The sequence below is a fragment of the Corythoichthys intestinalis genome, chromosome 22, assembly GCF_030265065.1.
Source record: "Corythoichthys intestinalis isolate RoL2023-P3 chromosome 22, ASM3026506v1, whole genome shotgun sequence".
NCBI lineage: Eukaryota > Metazoa > Chordata > Actinopteri > Syngnathiformes > Syngnathidae > Corythoichthys > Corythoichthys intestinalis.
This window is the reverse complement of record NC_080416.1, coordinates 13,134,919-13,149,954: the sequence shown is the minus strand read 5'-3', so window position 1 is coordinate 13,149,954 and position 15,036 is coordinate 13,134,919. Positions and strand designations below refer to the sequence as shown.

The window sequence follows — 15,036 nt, the reverse complement described above, 5'->3', positions numbered from 1 at the left end:
GTCGTTGTTTCTTTTTCTTTTGTTTATAAAAACGCCTACTCCTGGTCGATTTTTGATAGGGGTGTGCCTTACATTGCCCTTTTTAAGGGGAAAAATGTGTTCATCATAGACTGGATGTCCATCAAATTAAACTGCTGTTTTAATCTAACTACATTATTATTCCAGCTACTCCAGAGCATCAGCAAACACTTGTTTGCTAATGCTGCCACCTTGTGGTGGGAACTGCAAATTGGCAATAGAAAGGCCACTCAAGTTTGGTTGGACTCGCCTGATTACCCAAAAAGCACACACGACACGTACAACAGTCTTTATTATCTCTATCTGAACATTTTCATCTACAAATATCAAGTACTCAAAGAGTGTTTCAATTCCACTCGGAATCAACACAGACAATTAAATAGAACTATTCCATAAAAATTTCAGTCACTTTTATATCCCACAACTTTTGATGGCTTTTTCTTTTGGTACAAACACATTTTGTCTATGGGACATAAAAAATACAGTACAAAACTACAAATAGAAACACACTAATTAAGTAGAAACACAAGCACATAAAATAAGGAAAAATGTGAATAAGACGACGTCTTTGGACCTGAACTTCGCATGGTGACAGATCTGTTTACAATAGTGTCTATGAAAATAATTAATTCGATTTTTTATTCCAGCATCTAAGTCTGATGTCTTAAAACTATTTCATGACTTGAGGTTCTTTGAGAACAAAAAAAAAAAAAAAAATGGAATAAACACTCATTACAAATACGCACAATTTATGGCATTATTAATGAAAACAAGAAAAACTGAGAACTTAATTTCATTAATCACATATTCTGGGTCATGTTAACCTTCCAAACTTCATATTTATCAGCTCATTTCTTTTTTTTTTTTTTTTTTTTTTGTACCGGTGTACATACACAAATGGAAATAAAACAATGAGTCCACCGAATGTCTTTGCATATATTGTCTTCTTGTCATGTTGGGTATTTTTGATGGTCATCACGTTCCTTTATGGAGAGACCCTGAGGTGGAAGTGGAACGGCTGGTCACCTGTGGGAAGATGAAGTTCAAGTTTAATGGCAGTTGGGAAGAACTCCTTCACTGTTGCAGAGTATAAATTCGGGATATCCCGATCCGCGCACAACGGATAGAAAGACATGAAGTTCTTAAAAGATAAACGTTAGTACGAGTTATTATAATTTGATATTAAAATCCCTCTTAATGTTTTCGTTTTAATAAAATTTGTAAAATTTTCAATCAAAAAATTAACTAGTAGCTCGCCATTGTTGTTGACGTCACATAGGTACCCTGCCGTACTTCCATAGTGTCACTCTTTAACTATGTATGTATGTATGTATTTAAAGTGCATGTGACACGAAAAAGCATGTTTATTTCATAATTCACGCGGTATTTTATGCTCTTGAATGACATGGACCGCTTGGATGTGTGTTGAAGCGATCGCTATATATATTTTTTTTTAATCCAGCGCCATGAAAATGAGTGACTTCGGTCTTGCATTGAGGAGGAGGGCGCTGTGACGTGTATGGGTGAATGCGTCCTCTTCGCTATACAGCCGTACTGTTGTGTATGAGGACTAAAGATTCAGCTGATTTTGCGGATTAATACGTTTTTTTTCGCGTCACGCCAGCCAAACGGCTGCAGAAAAATCTTGCTGTATGAGGGAGAGGCGTGTGCGCCTTTTTGGAGTTTCAAAAGGTTCCCATTCACCGTGGATATTGGCCAAAACAAGCCCGACTACTGTGGGACCATTGGACTTAAGAGGAAGTGAGTAAACATTGTGTTTTGTATTATGTCAAATACTGGGATCATTTCAGTATATAGGTGGCTTGCATCTTGTGGCTGACATGCATGCGGGGCGGCTATTTTTCGGCACAACACCGGCGGTTTGTCGCACATCCATCCGCCGGGAGAGCACTATATTCGGCTTATTGTGCTCATGTTCCTGGTGTTCTGTCAAATTTTCCGACCGATCAGAAATTGCAACTTTGAGTTAAAAATAGCCGCGAATACAGCGATTACAAAGTAAACACTACAAACTTTCTTTAAATGAAGGACTACTTACGTTTGATCATTGATAAGCATGTAAAAAGCTCTCCTCATGCACATTAGCTGCACGTTAGCTGCACAACAACTGCAGCCGCCCTCCTCCGGGGAACGAGCTGTAAATTGCTCTCCGGCGAAGACAATCGACAACCCAGTCGTTATGTCAAAACATCCGAGCTAGTTATGTGTGATTTTCCGCTTTGAAGACTTTGAAACATCACTCGGTTCGGGTTAGCATGTCAGCTAGCTGTCATGCCTCTTGGTTTGTTTACATTCTCCGAAGCCGGGGAAGGGAAATGACATATGTCCGATTTAGGTGTCATAAAATATCGTTCTGGAGGTGCGACAGTAAAGGTGAAGTCGACAGTTTTGACCATTATGGAGTAATTTTGCCATGTCGTCCTGAATAAGTGCATTTTTATTATTTCATATTCCATTTAGCACAAGACTGTCATGACCATGACATTTATTTAGCAATTGGGGAAAATACTCAGATAAAAATAATATCCTGTAAAAATGAAGTAAAGAGACAGAAACAATGACATTTTGCAGCTCTCTTCGTCGCGTTTAGGTTCCCCCTCGACGGGCTGACTGGTCCTTCTCAAGCCATTTATTTAGCTATTGGGGAAAAATACTTGGATAAAAAGAATATCCTGTAAAAATATTGGAGTAGAGAGACTGAAACAATGAAATTCTGCGGGTCTTTTCGTCGCGTTTTCCTCGTTCTGAATAATTCCCCCTCAATGGGCTGAAAAGTAAAACCGATGAGCCCATTCTCCCGCTGACGTCATCCACCTGTTGGGGACGTAGGCGTGGCTAATCGGCAGATTAAAAGACTAATTTCTCGTCCTCTGCGCTTTGCTAAAGTGTTGTATATAGTCAAATCGTCTCAAAATATGATTCTAATTCACATAATAATGCTATTTAAGACTTTTTTTCTCCTGTCGTATGCTCTTTAAATACAACACAATGTGTCAATAGCGAGTTTTAAATTAATTAGCAATCAAGCCAATGAGTGCGTTTTGTCCTTTCACTGACGCTGCAGTTTCCTTTTTACTGTGGGGCCATTGTGTCTTGTACCTAATTTGTATGTTGTCTTCACAACATACAAGACTCCTGATAATGGTTCTCAGAATCATAGTTTGTATATTGTGACTAAATATTGCCATCCAGTGTATATGTTGAGCTAAACGAGTTTGACCAAAGTCTGAGCAAATTTTATGTGTATTTTGCATATCTATTTTGACTGTGAATTTGTGAACTCTTTCTATTGTTGTTTAGCTGTGAGAGAATAGGGCCTCATGAATAGACTGAAGCACTTTTCTTTTTGTTTTGTTAACATTATTTTTTGAGGGATATGAATACTAAAATAAAATTTGGTTGTATTTTCACAATATGATACTTGTGTCGTGAAGGAGTTGTTGCCGAAGTTGTCTATGCCGTCTATGCCAATAGACGGTGCGGTCCGAGCTACGAATCTGAATGCCTGTGTCCACTCGCCTTTTTCTGCCTCTTAGCTCTCAATGCAGCAAACAAACTGAGTTCATTACATGAATTCGTTTTCCGTGTCGCTTATTCACCGAGAAGCAAGCTTCGCGAGCGACATCTGATTAAGTATGATAAATCCGATGCTGATAAGTCAACTATCTGGACATCTGCTTTTACGTGACAAAAATAAGGTAAGGCAGCATTCTCTCGGTCACGGAGCCCCTGAGACGTCTTTGTAGAGGCAAGCTGCATCAACGTTTTCGTGTGCTGGTATGTACGGGCTATCAGAAAAATAAACCACTGTGTTTCACTGTCTACCCTAATCATATGGAAAGCACACATATGCCAAATAGGGTTGTTCCGATCATGTTTTTACATTATTAACATTCCTTCTGTGAGAGGGATCCACAGATAGAAAGACTTGTAATTCTTAAAGGATAAATGTGACTTTGTATATTGTGACTAAACATTGCCATCTAGTGTATTTGTTGAGCTTTCAGTAAATGATACTGTAGCCATTTAACTGTTCTGCCCAAATGCATGATGGGAAATGCACCCATGACTGTGCATAGTCAAGATATATCAATTGGTAAATTGATATATCTTCTCTGTGTTGGGAAATAACATAGGGTGTTAAGAAAAAGATCAATTACTACCTTTCTTCCCCACATTGCTTCCCACGATATTTCTAATCGTAGAGAGAGGGATTGTAAGGCTTTAGCCAATTAAAAAAATGCTCCAAAGGCTGCCAAAATTCACTCTACTCATTTTACGCTGCATTTTAGCTCTATATATAGGTAAAACGGCGCCATTAGAGATTGAATGCGACAATGCGTGAGTGGATCGTGCAGCGCATGTGTTAATTGCGTTAAATATTTTAACGTGATAATTTTTTTTTTTTTTAATTAATTACTGCCGTTAACAGGATAAATTTGATAACCCTACCTTAAGCCTAAACTAAAGACTCTCAATGAATGTAACATGTTATGTCTAACGTTAAATTCAATTAGAAAACAATTTAATTAAAAAATATATAAATATTTAAAAAAGGCATGTCCGATATTTTTTTGCCGATTCCGATACTTTGAAAATTACGTGATCGGACCCGATCGATCGGCATCTCTAACTACATGCGTTAGTAAACAGCCGCCATCTTAAAGCAGCTGACCTCTCAGGAAGGCTCTGATGTAGAGATCCTTCCTAGCGAACCTAAGTAAATTTTTTTTTTTTTTTTTTTAAATCTAAAATGCTCCTAAATCGGCAAAATCTTGACTTGAACGATGAAACCGTTTTAAAACTTACACATGTTTAAAGTAGACAGAAGGGAACTAATGCAATAACGGGAGCAATTTTAACAACTTTAACGGTTCATTCACAACTTTAAATGACTTCCACACATAGCTAAGGTTATTATCTAGTTGTCACAATACCCTTGTGTCTAGTTAAGTGGAGGGTAAAGAATTGGGCTAGGGCCAATTGTCCCCAAAACCCTTTAAACTTCACATTGTGTGACCTGTTTTTTTGTTGTTGTTTTTTTTTTGTTTTGTTTTTGAGAAAAAAAACATGAAAATTATCACTAGTTACTTTGCCAAGTAACTAATTACTCTTACATTCAGGTAACTTAGTTACTAATGCAATTACTTTTTGGGAGAAGTCATTTGTAACTGTAATTAATTACTTTAAAGTAAAATTAACAACACTGGCTGGGAGCGAAGGGCTTGGCTCCGGTGAAAATGGCTGGGAGTGAATGAGTTAATATTCGTTTTTAGTGTCGATGTGTTATCTTATATTTACTGTCATTTTCTGCCACACATTGCCGGTCCGTGAGAAAAAGGCCCACATTACACTGGTCTGTGGTGCAAAACAGGTTGGGGACCACAGGTCTAATATGTTGTAAATAGAGATGATCGGGATGCCGATCGATCGGGTCCGATCACGTCATCAGAATCGGCAAAAAAATATCGGCCATGCCTTTTTTACATTTTTTTTTTAATTAAATCGTTTTCTAATTGTATTTAACGTTACAGACATAATATGTTACACTCATCCAAAGTCTTTAGTTTAGGCTTAAGGTAGGGTTATCAAATTTATCCCGATAACGGTGGTAATTCATTTTTAAAAAAATGTATCACGTTAAAATATTTAACGCAAGTAATGCATGCACTGCACAACCCACTCACGCATTGTCGCGCTGAATCTGTAATGGCGCTATTTTACCTATATAGACAGATAAATGGCAGCGTAAAATGAGTAGAGTGAATTTTGGCAGCCTTTGGAGCCTTTTTTTAATTGGCTAAAGCCTTACAATCCCTCTCCCTACTTTTAGAAATATCATGGGGAGCAATGTGGGGAAGCAAGGTAGCAACTGATCTTTTTCTTAACACCTTCTGTTATTCCCCAACGCAGAGAAGATATATCAATTGGTAGCACTATGCACAGTCATGGTTCGACTTCCCATCATGCATTTGGGCATGGCTACAGTATCATTTACTGAAAGTTCAACAAATACACTAGATGGCAATATTTAGTCACAATATACAAAGTCACAAGTCTTTCTATCCGTGGATCCCTCTCACAGAAAGAATGTTAATAATGTAAATGCCATCTTGAGGATTTATTGTCATAATAAACAAATACAGTACTTATGTACTGTATGTTGAATGTATATATTCGTCCGAGTTTTATTCATTTTTTTCTTAATGCATTGCCAAAATGTGTATGATCGGGAATGATTGGAATTGAATCGGGAGCAAAAAAAAGCAATCGGATCGGGAAATATCGGGATCGGCAGATACTCAAACTAAAACAATCGGGATCGGATCGGGAGCAAAAAAACATGATCGGAACAACCCTAGTTGTAAAATAAGCAACACTTACTTGTTTGGAAGCTTCAGTGGAAGAATGGACTTCATTTGCAAAATGGCCGTTGAGTCGCAGCATTGCTGCAAAGACATAAAAGACTAGTTACAAATGTATGTCAAGTACTGTAGATGGTGAGTGCTGTTAGAAGTTTGTCCTACCCTGTGGATCCAGTCTGGGGTCCACAAAGCCCCAGTGCTGGTAGAGAGCCGCCAGTTCGTGTGGACTGTAGCTCTTCAGAAGGCTCACCACGTCAAAGTCCGCAGGGGTGTCCGCGACCGCCGCGTTACTTTTTGTTTGAGAGTACAGGAGCGGTTCGAAGTAGGCGCGGTGGCCCCACATGCTCATAGCGGCCCAGAGGTCGGCCCCCTTGGGACTGGGAGAGGGGAGCTTCTGGGGGCGCTGTCGATCCAAGTCGGATGAAGCCGCGCCGTGACTCAACATAAAACCGAGGCCCTCCTTTGGAAAGCTGCCCTCCTCCACGGTTCTAACGGAGACACTCTTACCGGACGAGCTGGGTTTGCCGGCGCCTTCGGACGTACGCTTCAGCTCTGACTTCACCCTTGGGCGTGAATCTGGAGCTTTCACATCTTTGGGCTTGGACTTGGCAACCGATTGACTCTTGGCGGGCGTCTGCTTAACGGGCGGCGGGTTGGTGTCGCCAGCAGCCGGCGGTTGCGTGCGTTGGCTTTTAGGCGCTGGCAACGCAGGGCAGTCTTTCCCTTCAAGGAACGGCGGCGGTCCCGTGCGCCTCCAACGGGAGGTTTTCGGACCCCGGGCGCCATTAGAGCAGGGCGCCCACTTGGGGGCGGCAGAGCTGCCGCTTCCGACTCTGTGCAACACCCGCTGATGGATCCACAGAACTTCAGGGTAGCAGGTGGCGTGGGAACAATACGGACACTGATGTCTAAGCAGGCCTTCTTTTTTAACCGAGTCCTGTCCTTTATTGTCCGGGAGTGCCGACAAGTTGAGAAGACTCACAAAATCGCTCGCCGTCCCCGCCTCGCTGGACTTTTCCGTCTTAACGGTCACTTCACCGGGCAAGCCGGGAAAGGGGTTCCAATACGGCTGACAAAGCAGAGCGCTTCTTTTCCGGAGGTAGTCCACGTATCTGGAGGCCGTGGAGCCACTTTGGCCAGCCGCTTTGTCCAAAGTCGTGCTCGGTTTGCTGTCCCGGTGTTGCGTGTGCACGTGAGAGCTGAGGAGTGACGCGTCCGACGTGTGGAAGTCGCAGTGCTCGCACAGTAAAGGCTTTTTTTCATCTGTGGGCGAGAGCAGAAGATTTTTTGTGTATTTGCTGCAATTTCAAATCAATACAAATCCATTAAAAAAACACACACACAAAAAGAAAAACACGACTATTTAGTCACCATTGATTTCCCCACAGTAATTTATCCGTCATAAACGTTTGCTGCAATTTCACTATGTGCCAGAAGAGGTCTCCCTCGCTATACAATGAAATATGGAAGCAAGTACTGTAGAACAGACCACCTTTAGTTTTTCCTCATGTGTTTTCATTGTTAAAAAGTATTTTTTCTCATATTCAAGTATCTTCTTTCCGAGCTGTAATTTTGTATGTTTTCCTTGTATTTCTTTTCTACATTTTTGTATTTTTTTGAAAAATGTTTTCTTTTAAAATGAATTTTGTCCAATTTTAATGTTTGTTTACATATGCAGATTTTAAGGGGGCTAGGCCCCCCTGGTGGCAGAAAAGTGTCATTGCATGAAATTGACTTTCCTATATATATATACTTTGGAAAGCAATAAAACTGCAACAAAAATGAATGAAATGAACAAAAAAAATTTTTTTTATAATCGGTCAAAATTATTGTTTGAACAGATCATGTGACTAGCTCCTTAGACGGTCACTTGCTTGGCATATAATAAAAAAAAAAATTTTTTTAAATTGGTGAGGGCAATTTTATTTTTCAAATGATTTTTTTCTTTAATTGAAAATATATATTTTTTTGATTGAAGCAACTTTTGGGGGGATTGAATGATTTAGACACAAATGTCCTACCCATAAATGGCCCAAACACAAATCTACATTACTTCAATGAAAAAAATTGCTTCAATCAAAAAAAAAAAAAAAAAAAAAAACCTGACTGCGATAAAAAAAACAAAAAAATTCAATTAAAAAAAAAAAATTGCTTTCACATGCATTTTTTTGAGTTTCAAATTTTATTTTTGCATTCACTTTTTTGGATTGAAAATATATATTTTGTCTGAAGCAACTTGTTTTTTAATTGAAGCAACTTTTTTTTGATTGAATAATAAAGACACAAATCTACCTCCATATGGCTCCGCCCAGGGGATACAATTTTTGACTGGAGTAACTACATTGGCACGGCACGACACCGGCGGGCGTACCATATTCAATGGTTGACGATCTTGGCGAAAAGTATTGCCTAAGCAGCCAGAATTCCCCTCAAGAATGATGGGAAACAAAAAACGCTCATTGTCAACTTATTATTATAAATATTCTTGCGTTTCGGGTTCATCATCATGTGCCGGGTCACTTTCTGTTCTGTAACCCAAAATCAATAGGACGTGACCCGTAAAATGCCCCAAAATCAACAGAAACGATGAAACCCAACAGGTAAATGACCTGAAATGGCCCACAATGACCTTGTTGCCTGGCGTTGGCTGCCACAGAAGTGGGAGGGGTTCATTTGCTGCCACCCTTCCAGTTGAAATAGATTGGACGTCTACTTGAGATATAACCTTGCAGCGGAAGGATGAAGATAGCTTTTTCTCTGGTTATTAGTTGTTTTGTAGAATATCCTAAAATGAGTTCCTGACCAATGTATCGATAATCGTTGTATCACCATATCGTGAGATCATCGTTATCTTGAGCTTTGTATCGCAAATCGTATCGTATCGCAAGGTACCAAGAGGTTCCCACTCCTAATTTTGTATTGCTGTCTCAAATTTAGGCCAAGCGTTATTTATAATTTTTTTTTTTTTTTTTTTTAAATCTAATGTATATCATTTATTCAAACATTCTGTTTGGCAGTTTTTAGGGTATTTACCCAGCTCATATTTTTGTGAAAAAAATAAAATAAAATATTTTTTCCGAAACAGTTTGGCATGGTAAGAACTTATTTTTGTGATACTAATCATTATACTGTATATGTATACTATGAAACATAAAATCCAAACCAGCGTTGTTTTCGTCAACGATGACGATAACGAAAATATTTCTTCAACGAACAATTTTTCCACGATGATGACGTCACGATGAAGTGTTGAAAACGTGTCTTGGGAGACTAAAACATAACGAGATGGATGCCAGTTGTCGTCTGACAACGATGTGTGACATTTTCGTACTGTATGTGTAGTTAGAACGCATTTAGCAGTATTTGGTGGTGTCACTCGTGTGATGTATGCGCCTCCCCCGCCCCACACACACACGCTTACTCACCGTAAGCCTGTGCCCATTCTAGGCTCATTTTGTGAAACGTGTGTCAGGTGCTGCTTGGTAAGTTTGGCTTTCTTAGCTTGGCTAGATATGCCATGTTGCTTTAGCCTTTAAAAGTCTGTGCTGAGTGATCATTACACACTACACCAGTGCTTCTCAATTATTTTCTGTTACGCCCCCCCCCCCCCCCCAGGAAGACATAAACGTTTCCTGCCCCCCCACAACTCTCTGCCGCCACTGTAAATTGCATCATTTGCCTATAAATTATTAACATAAGTATACCTCTATATAATAGTGTGTCCTTTTTAATATTAAAGAAGAAATATATAGCTCAATTTACAATAAAGTGTAGAAAAGAATTAAAGTAATAATGCGCCATGTCATAAAGCTGGAATCATCTCAGACCGGTTTCTTGAACATGACAATGAGTTCACTGTACTAAAATGGCCTCCACAGTCACCAGATCTCAATCCAATAGAGCATCTTTGGGATGTGGTGGAACGGGACATTCGCATTATGGATGTGCAGCCGACAAATCTGCACCAACTGTGTAATGCCATCATGTCAATATGGACCAAACTCTCTGAGGAATGCTTCCAGCACCTTGTTGAATCTATTCCACGAAGAATTGAGGCAGTTCTGAAGGCAAAAGGGGGTCCAACCCGTTACTAGCATGGTGTACACACACACACACACACACACACACATATATATATATATATATATATATATATATATATATATATATATATATATATATATATATATATATATATATATATATATATATATATATATATATATATACATATACAGGGCCGGCCCAGGCCATTTGGGGGCCCTAAGCAAAATAATGCAAAGGGGCCCATATTTTTGGCCCACCATTTCGTCACATTGTACTGTGAAACCCATACATGCAATCCAACCCATACGTCCATATTTTTTATATTAATCAAATTTTGTTGCACTGCATACTTCAAACTTCTAACCCCAAATGATTGTCAGTACTTACAGTAGATAGCGCCAAAACTTTTTCTAAAAGAGGAAAGACAGAAGTTAAGGAAGAACTTTTATTTTTTTAAGCTTGTAATCAAGTATCAAAACTCACAAAAGTCAAATAAAGCAAACTGTAGTCAACAAAATAGAATATTAATTAAACAATTGCCAGATTGGGGCCCCCTAGTGGTCAGGGGCCCTAAGCAGCTGCATAGTCTGCGTATAGGCTGGGCCGGCCGTATATATATATATATATATATATATATATATATATATATATATATATATACATATTTTTTTTTTTTTTTTTTAATTTATTTATTTTTTTTTAAATTAAACTAGTGAATAAACATGTCTTATATGTATCTCTTCACAATGCTAAATCTTAATACATTGAACACCCCCCCAATTTTTTTTTTTTTCAGGGATCACTGTAGTCGATTTAACCATGAAGGAGTTTGTCAGCAAACAAAAAAAACTGGTCGCACATGATGAAAAAAATACTCGCACTGGCTCTAAATTTAGTCGCATAATGCCCACATTTTGGGGCAGTATGGAGCACTGTAATTAGCCCTGTTTGATTTGAAAAAAATGGGAGGCTGATATTTTTAAGCTTTTTTGTCTAATATATTGTCTTACCTTCCTGCTCCTGATTGCTGCTGCTGTTGCTGTGTGTATCTTTGCTGGATCTGTGCTGCAGCGCCTCATAAAAGGCTTGTCCGAGTCCGTTCAGCAAGATGCGATCTTTCAGGCAACTCTTTTTGTCGCCGCCCACAGAACCAGTGTCGCCCTTCTTCTTCTTGGCAATGGAGGCAGGCACGTCGACGGGCTTCCTCTTCTTCTCCGGTTTGACGGGCACGTATTCTCCTTTGGCCGTGTTGTACACCACCTCGGCGTCTGCGAGCCGTTCTTCCCAGCCGAGGCATTTCTCGCCAACTTCCGCCAGTCGCCCCCTTGTGGCCAACTGCCAAGCTTGGTAGCTGCACAACGGGTCCAGTTCTGGGATTCTCCGTCCTAGGTCCGTTTGAGCTTCCTTTGGTGTCACCCGCGTGAGGTTGAGGCTTTCCAAAAATCGCGTCTTGGTCAGCTGCGAGGCCTCCAGGTCCCGCGGTGCGTTTTGGCTGTGCTTGTGTAACCTTTCGTGTACGCGTAGGTTTTTGCAGTCCGTGAAGAAGTGGCCGCAGTTACCACAGAGCTCGTAGAGGCACTCGTCGTTGGCGAGCGCGGCGGGGTCCTGCGGCACGCCGTTGACAGTAAGGGGCGGCTCGTCGCCCTTCCCGCCACGCAACTGCGCTTTTACCCGGTGGATGCGCATGTGGCTCTGCAGGAACCACGCCTGGCGGAAACGGCGGCCGCAGATGCGACAGCCGTGGTCCTGCGCGTTACGGAGACGCTTCACATGCGATTTGAGCAGCGGCGCCTCGGGAAATGGCCCAAAGTCCACTCTGTCAGCCTCCAAATCTTTACCTTTTTTCTTGTTCGCTTTCTTTTTTACCATTTCAGGAGCGTCGGGTATCTCGTCTTCCTTCTGCCGGTCGCTGAGGCCTAGCAGGCCTAGTTTGTGGCTTCGGATGTGTGCCTTGAGGGTTCCTTTCTGCGCCGTCCTGTGGTCGCAGTAGGGGCATTTGTACGGCTTCTCGCGAGTGTGCCGCCGCATGTGCTGCGAAAGCGAGCTGAGAAGTGGGAAACTGCGGCCGCACACGCCGCACGTGTGGCCCGAAGCGGGGTCTTCCTCCATCTCGCCTTCTTTTGCCGGTGCTTCTTCCTCCTGCCTCAGTTTGGTCTCCATTAATTCTTTGAGCGGTGTGGGTAAGAGATAACTTTGATGACAAGGTCGATTTCAGAGAGTTGGTAGGTTGATGGAAAAAGAGTAGAGTGATGCTTCGGGGTCATCCAGCCATTCTGATATAATTTCACTCAGGCGAACCTGAAAAACAAAATGTAAGGATTTGTCAGACAGTGAATTTTCAACATTTAAAGTTGAATACAGTTGAATTGAGCAATTGTTTGTGAATGATTCCTCACAGAAGAATAAAACAGAACTACACATCGCGAATTTCAAACTTAACAGAGTTTTTCAAAGGATACTTTCCTAGAGTTATCCCATATTTTCGAGTAGCCAATAATATTGGCTGTTATAAGCATTTTAAAATGATATCAGGTATTATCGACATCTGTTTTTTATTACTGGTCAAAGTGAGTGTAAGAAGGCAGTACCTTCTGCCTTTGTACAAGGCTGGTCACAGCTTAACACAGCAGTTATAATCATAGCCCATAAAGATGCTTACGTTTTGTTTTATGAACAGACCATTTGCATTCATGGTGCAAAAATCAAATGAACAATAAATAATTGAAAAATAGTGAATTATAAACTCATTACATTTAACTACTGTGTTACCAGAAAGAAATGGTCACACTAAGAAAACTAGAAAAGTAATAAAATACAAAACTTTGTGCAAAAGACCAGCGATATGCATCTCCGGAATTGTCATTGCATTGGCATGTCCAATGATTGCCTGCCAGTATTTGTAATGCTTTGGTCGCACCTAATGGCTCTTTGGGGTAACTACTGCAAAGGTGATTTAATTGTGAATGATTCCTTTCATTTAATTATGGACATTTTGGCTAAGTTCGATTTATATTATTTATACGTACAGTTGGGCATCGAGCAACAATGGGATCCGGTTCTAACACTCCGATGCTCCCGGAACCATTCGAATTTTTAAATTTCGACTCCATGTTTCGATGTCCTGATTGCCGAGTGGAAAAAATTGCTGCCGAAAACCACGAAGAAGAAGCCACAAGAAGCATGTGTTTGTGCATTGCACCTTGATTACAACCATGGACAGGGTGCGGCGGCGCTCCAAAGTTTGCCTCAACTTTACAAAAAAAGAGTGAGCAGTCAGCTCAGTGCAACATTTGCAACACAATTATATCATGCAAAGGCTGCATGGTCAATATGATTAAACACCTCCAGCTTCATGGAATACAAGTGCTGAGTGCCAAGTGCACAGCTGAGTGCCACGTATTTGACACGCTGAGCCGTCAGAACCAGGTAAGTAAAACAATAAATTACGTCTGTCTTCTGCTGTCCCCGCTACCCGCCCCCGTATGTATGTATGTATGGATGGATGGATGGATGGATGGATGGATGGATCAGTACAAGAATAAGTCGCATTATTACGTTAGGCTACGGTAGATATCACATGTATATAGAACTAGATGCGACATGACAGACTCATTGGCGTTAAAACATGTATAGAGAACTAAATGCTAAATGACAGACTCGGCGGCAGTAGTAAACAGCCGCCATCATAAAGTAGTAGACTTATCAGTCAATATAGCCTATATGAGCAGCTACGTACTTTACGTAGCGCGTTGCCGTCGCCGTTAAAATCAACAGTATTCAAAATCAAATTATAATCAATAGAATAATTTATACTAATGCTTCGTCGTACTTCCCAGCTAAGGCAAAAGAATGTGTGTAAATGTTTTCTCCGTGAGCTTTTGAAAAAAAAAAACATCTTTGTGAAAGTGCACTCCTGTGGAAAGAAACGTCATCACATTCACATCACATTGTATTTATATACAAGTTTAAAAAAGCCCTCTGAGAAGTTCATATAATTTAAAAACTTCTCAAGGAGTTAATTACTTTTTAATTAAAACATTAATATAAACTACGCATTTTCTTTACCCTGCCTTTTTATTTATTTATTTATTTATTTATTGGGACCCTGCCTCTTAAAAGAATCAGAATCGTTCGGAACCGGAATCGAAACGTGGAATCGGAACTGGAATCGCTCAATTTCAAACGATGCCGAACTCTATTTATACGGGGCATTTATTTTCTATAACGTCAGTTGAAGTTGTTCTCTTATTTTTCAAAGAATGCTTACCGTATTTTATTTGGAAAACCTTGAAGTTGTTACATTTATCATTATTAAAGCATCCATTGGGGGCATCACATTACAATTACCAATAAAGGCCGAGTTATGCTTCCGTGTCAGACCTGCGCCGTCAAGCAAGACCTGATTTATGACTCTGCTCCGTAGCCTCTCTAGGTCCTTCTTTCTTTTTTGACTTCGCGTCGCGTGTGACGTGGTGGAAGTGAGACTATGATTGGTCCGCTCAGACTGTTGTTTCCGGTTCAGCTCGAAATCACCACCCTTCTCAAACATTATTTTTCTACACGCAAAAATGGACCAAGCCGACGA

General features: G+C 40.4%; 1 protein-coding gene across 1 annotated transcript in view; it reads right to left on the bottom strand.

The window, feature by feature from the left end:
- Positions 1-292: 292 nt before the first annotated feature.
- LOC130910788 (zinc finger protein 516-like) overlaps positions 293-15,036 on the bottom strand; it is a 32,371-nt gene continuing 17,627 nt past the window's right edge. Inside the window, exons 2-5 of the mRNA XM_057828346.1 lie at positions 11,462-12,749; positions 6,567-7,667; positions 6,424-6,488; positions 293-1,044 (exon numbers count right to left, since the gene is read on the bottom strand). Coding sequence (XP_057684329.1) covers positions 994-1,044; positions 6,424-6,488; positions 6,567-7,667; positions 11,462-12,611 — 2,367 coding nt within the window. The 5' untranslated portion in view covers positions 12,612-12,749 and the 3' untranslated portion in view covers positions 293-993. The remainder of the gene's footprint in view (positions 1,045-6,423; positions 6,489-6,566; positions 7,668-11,461; positions 12,750-15,036) is intronic.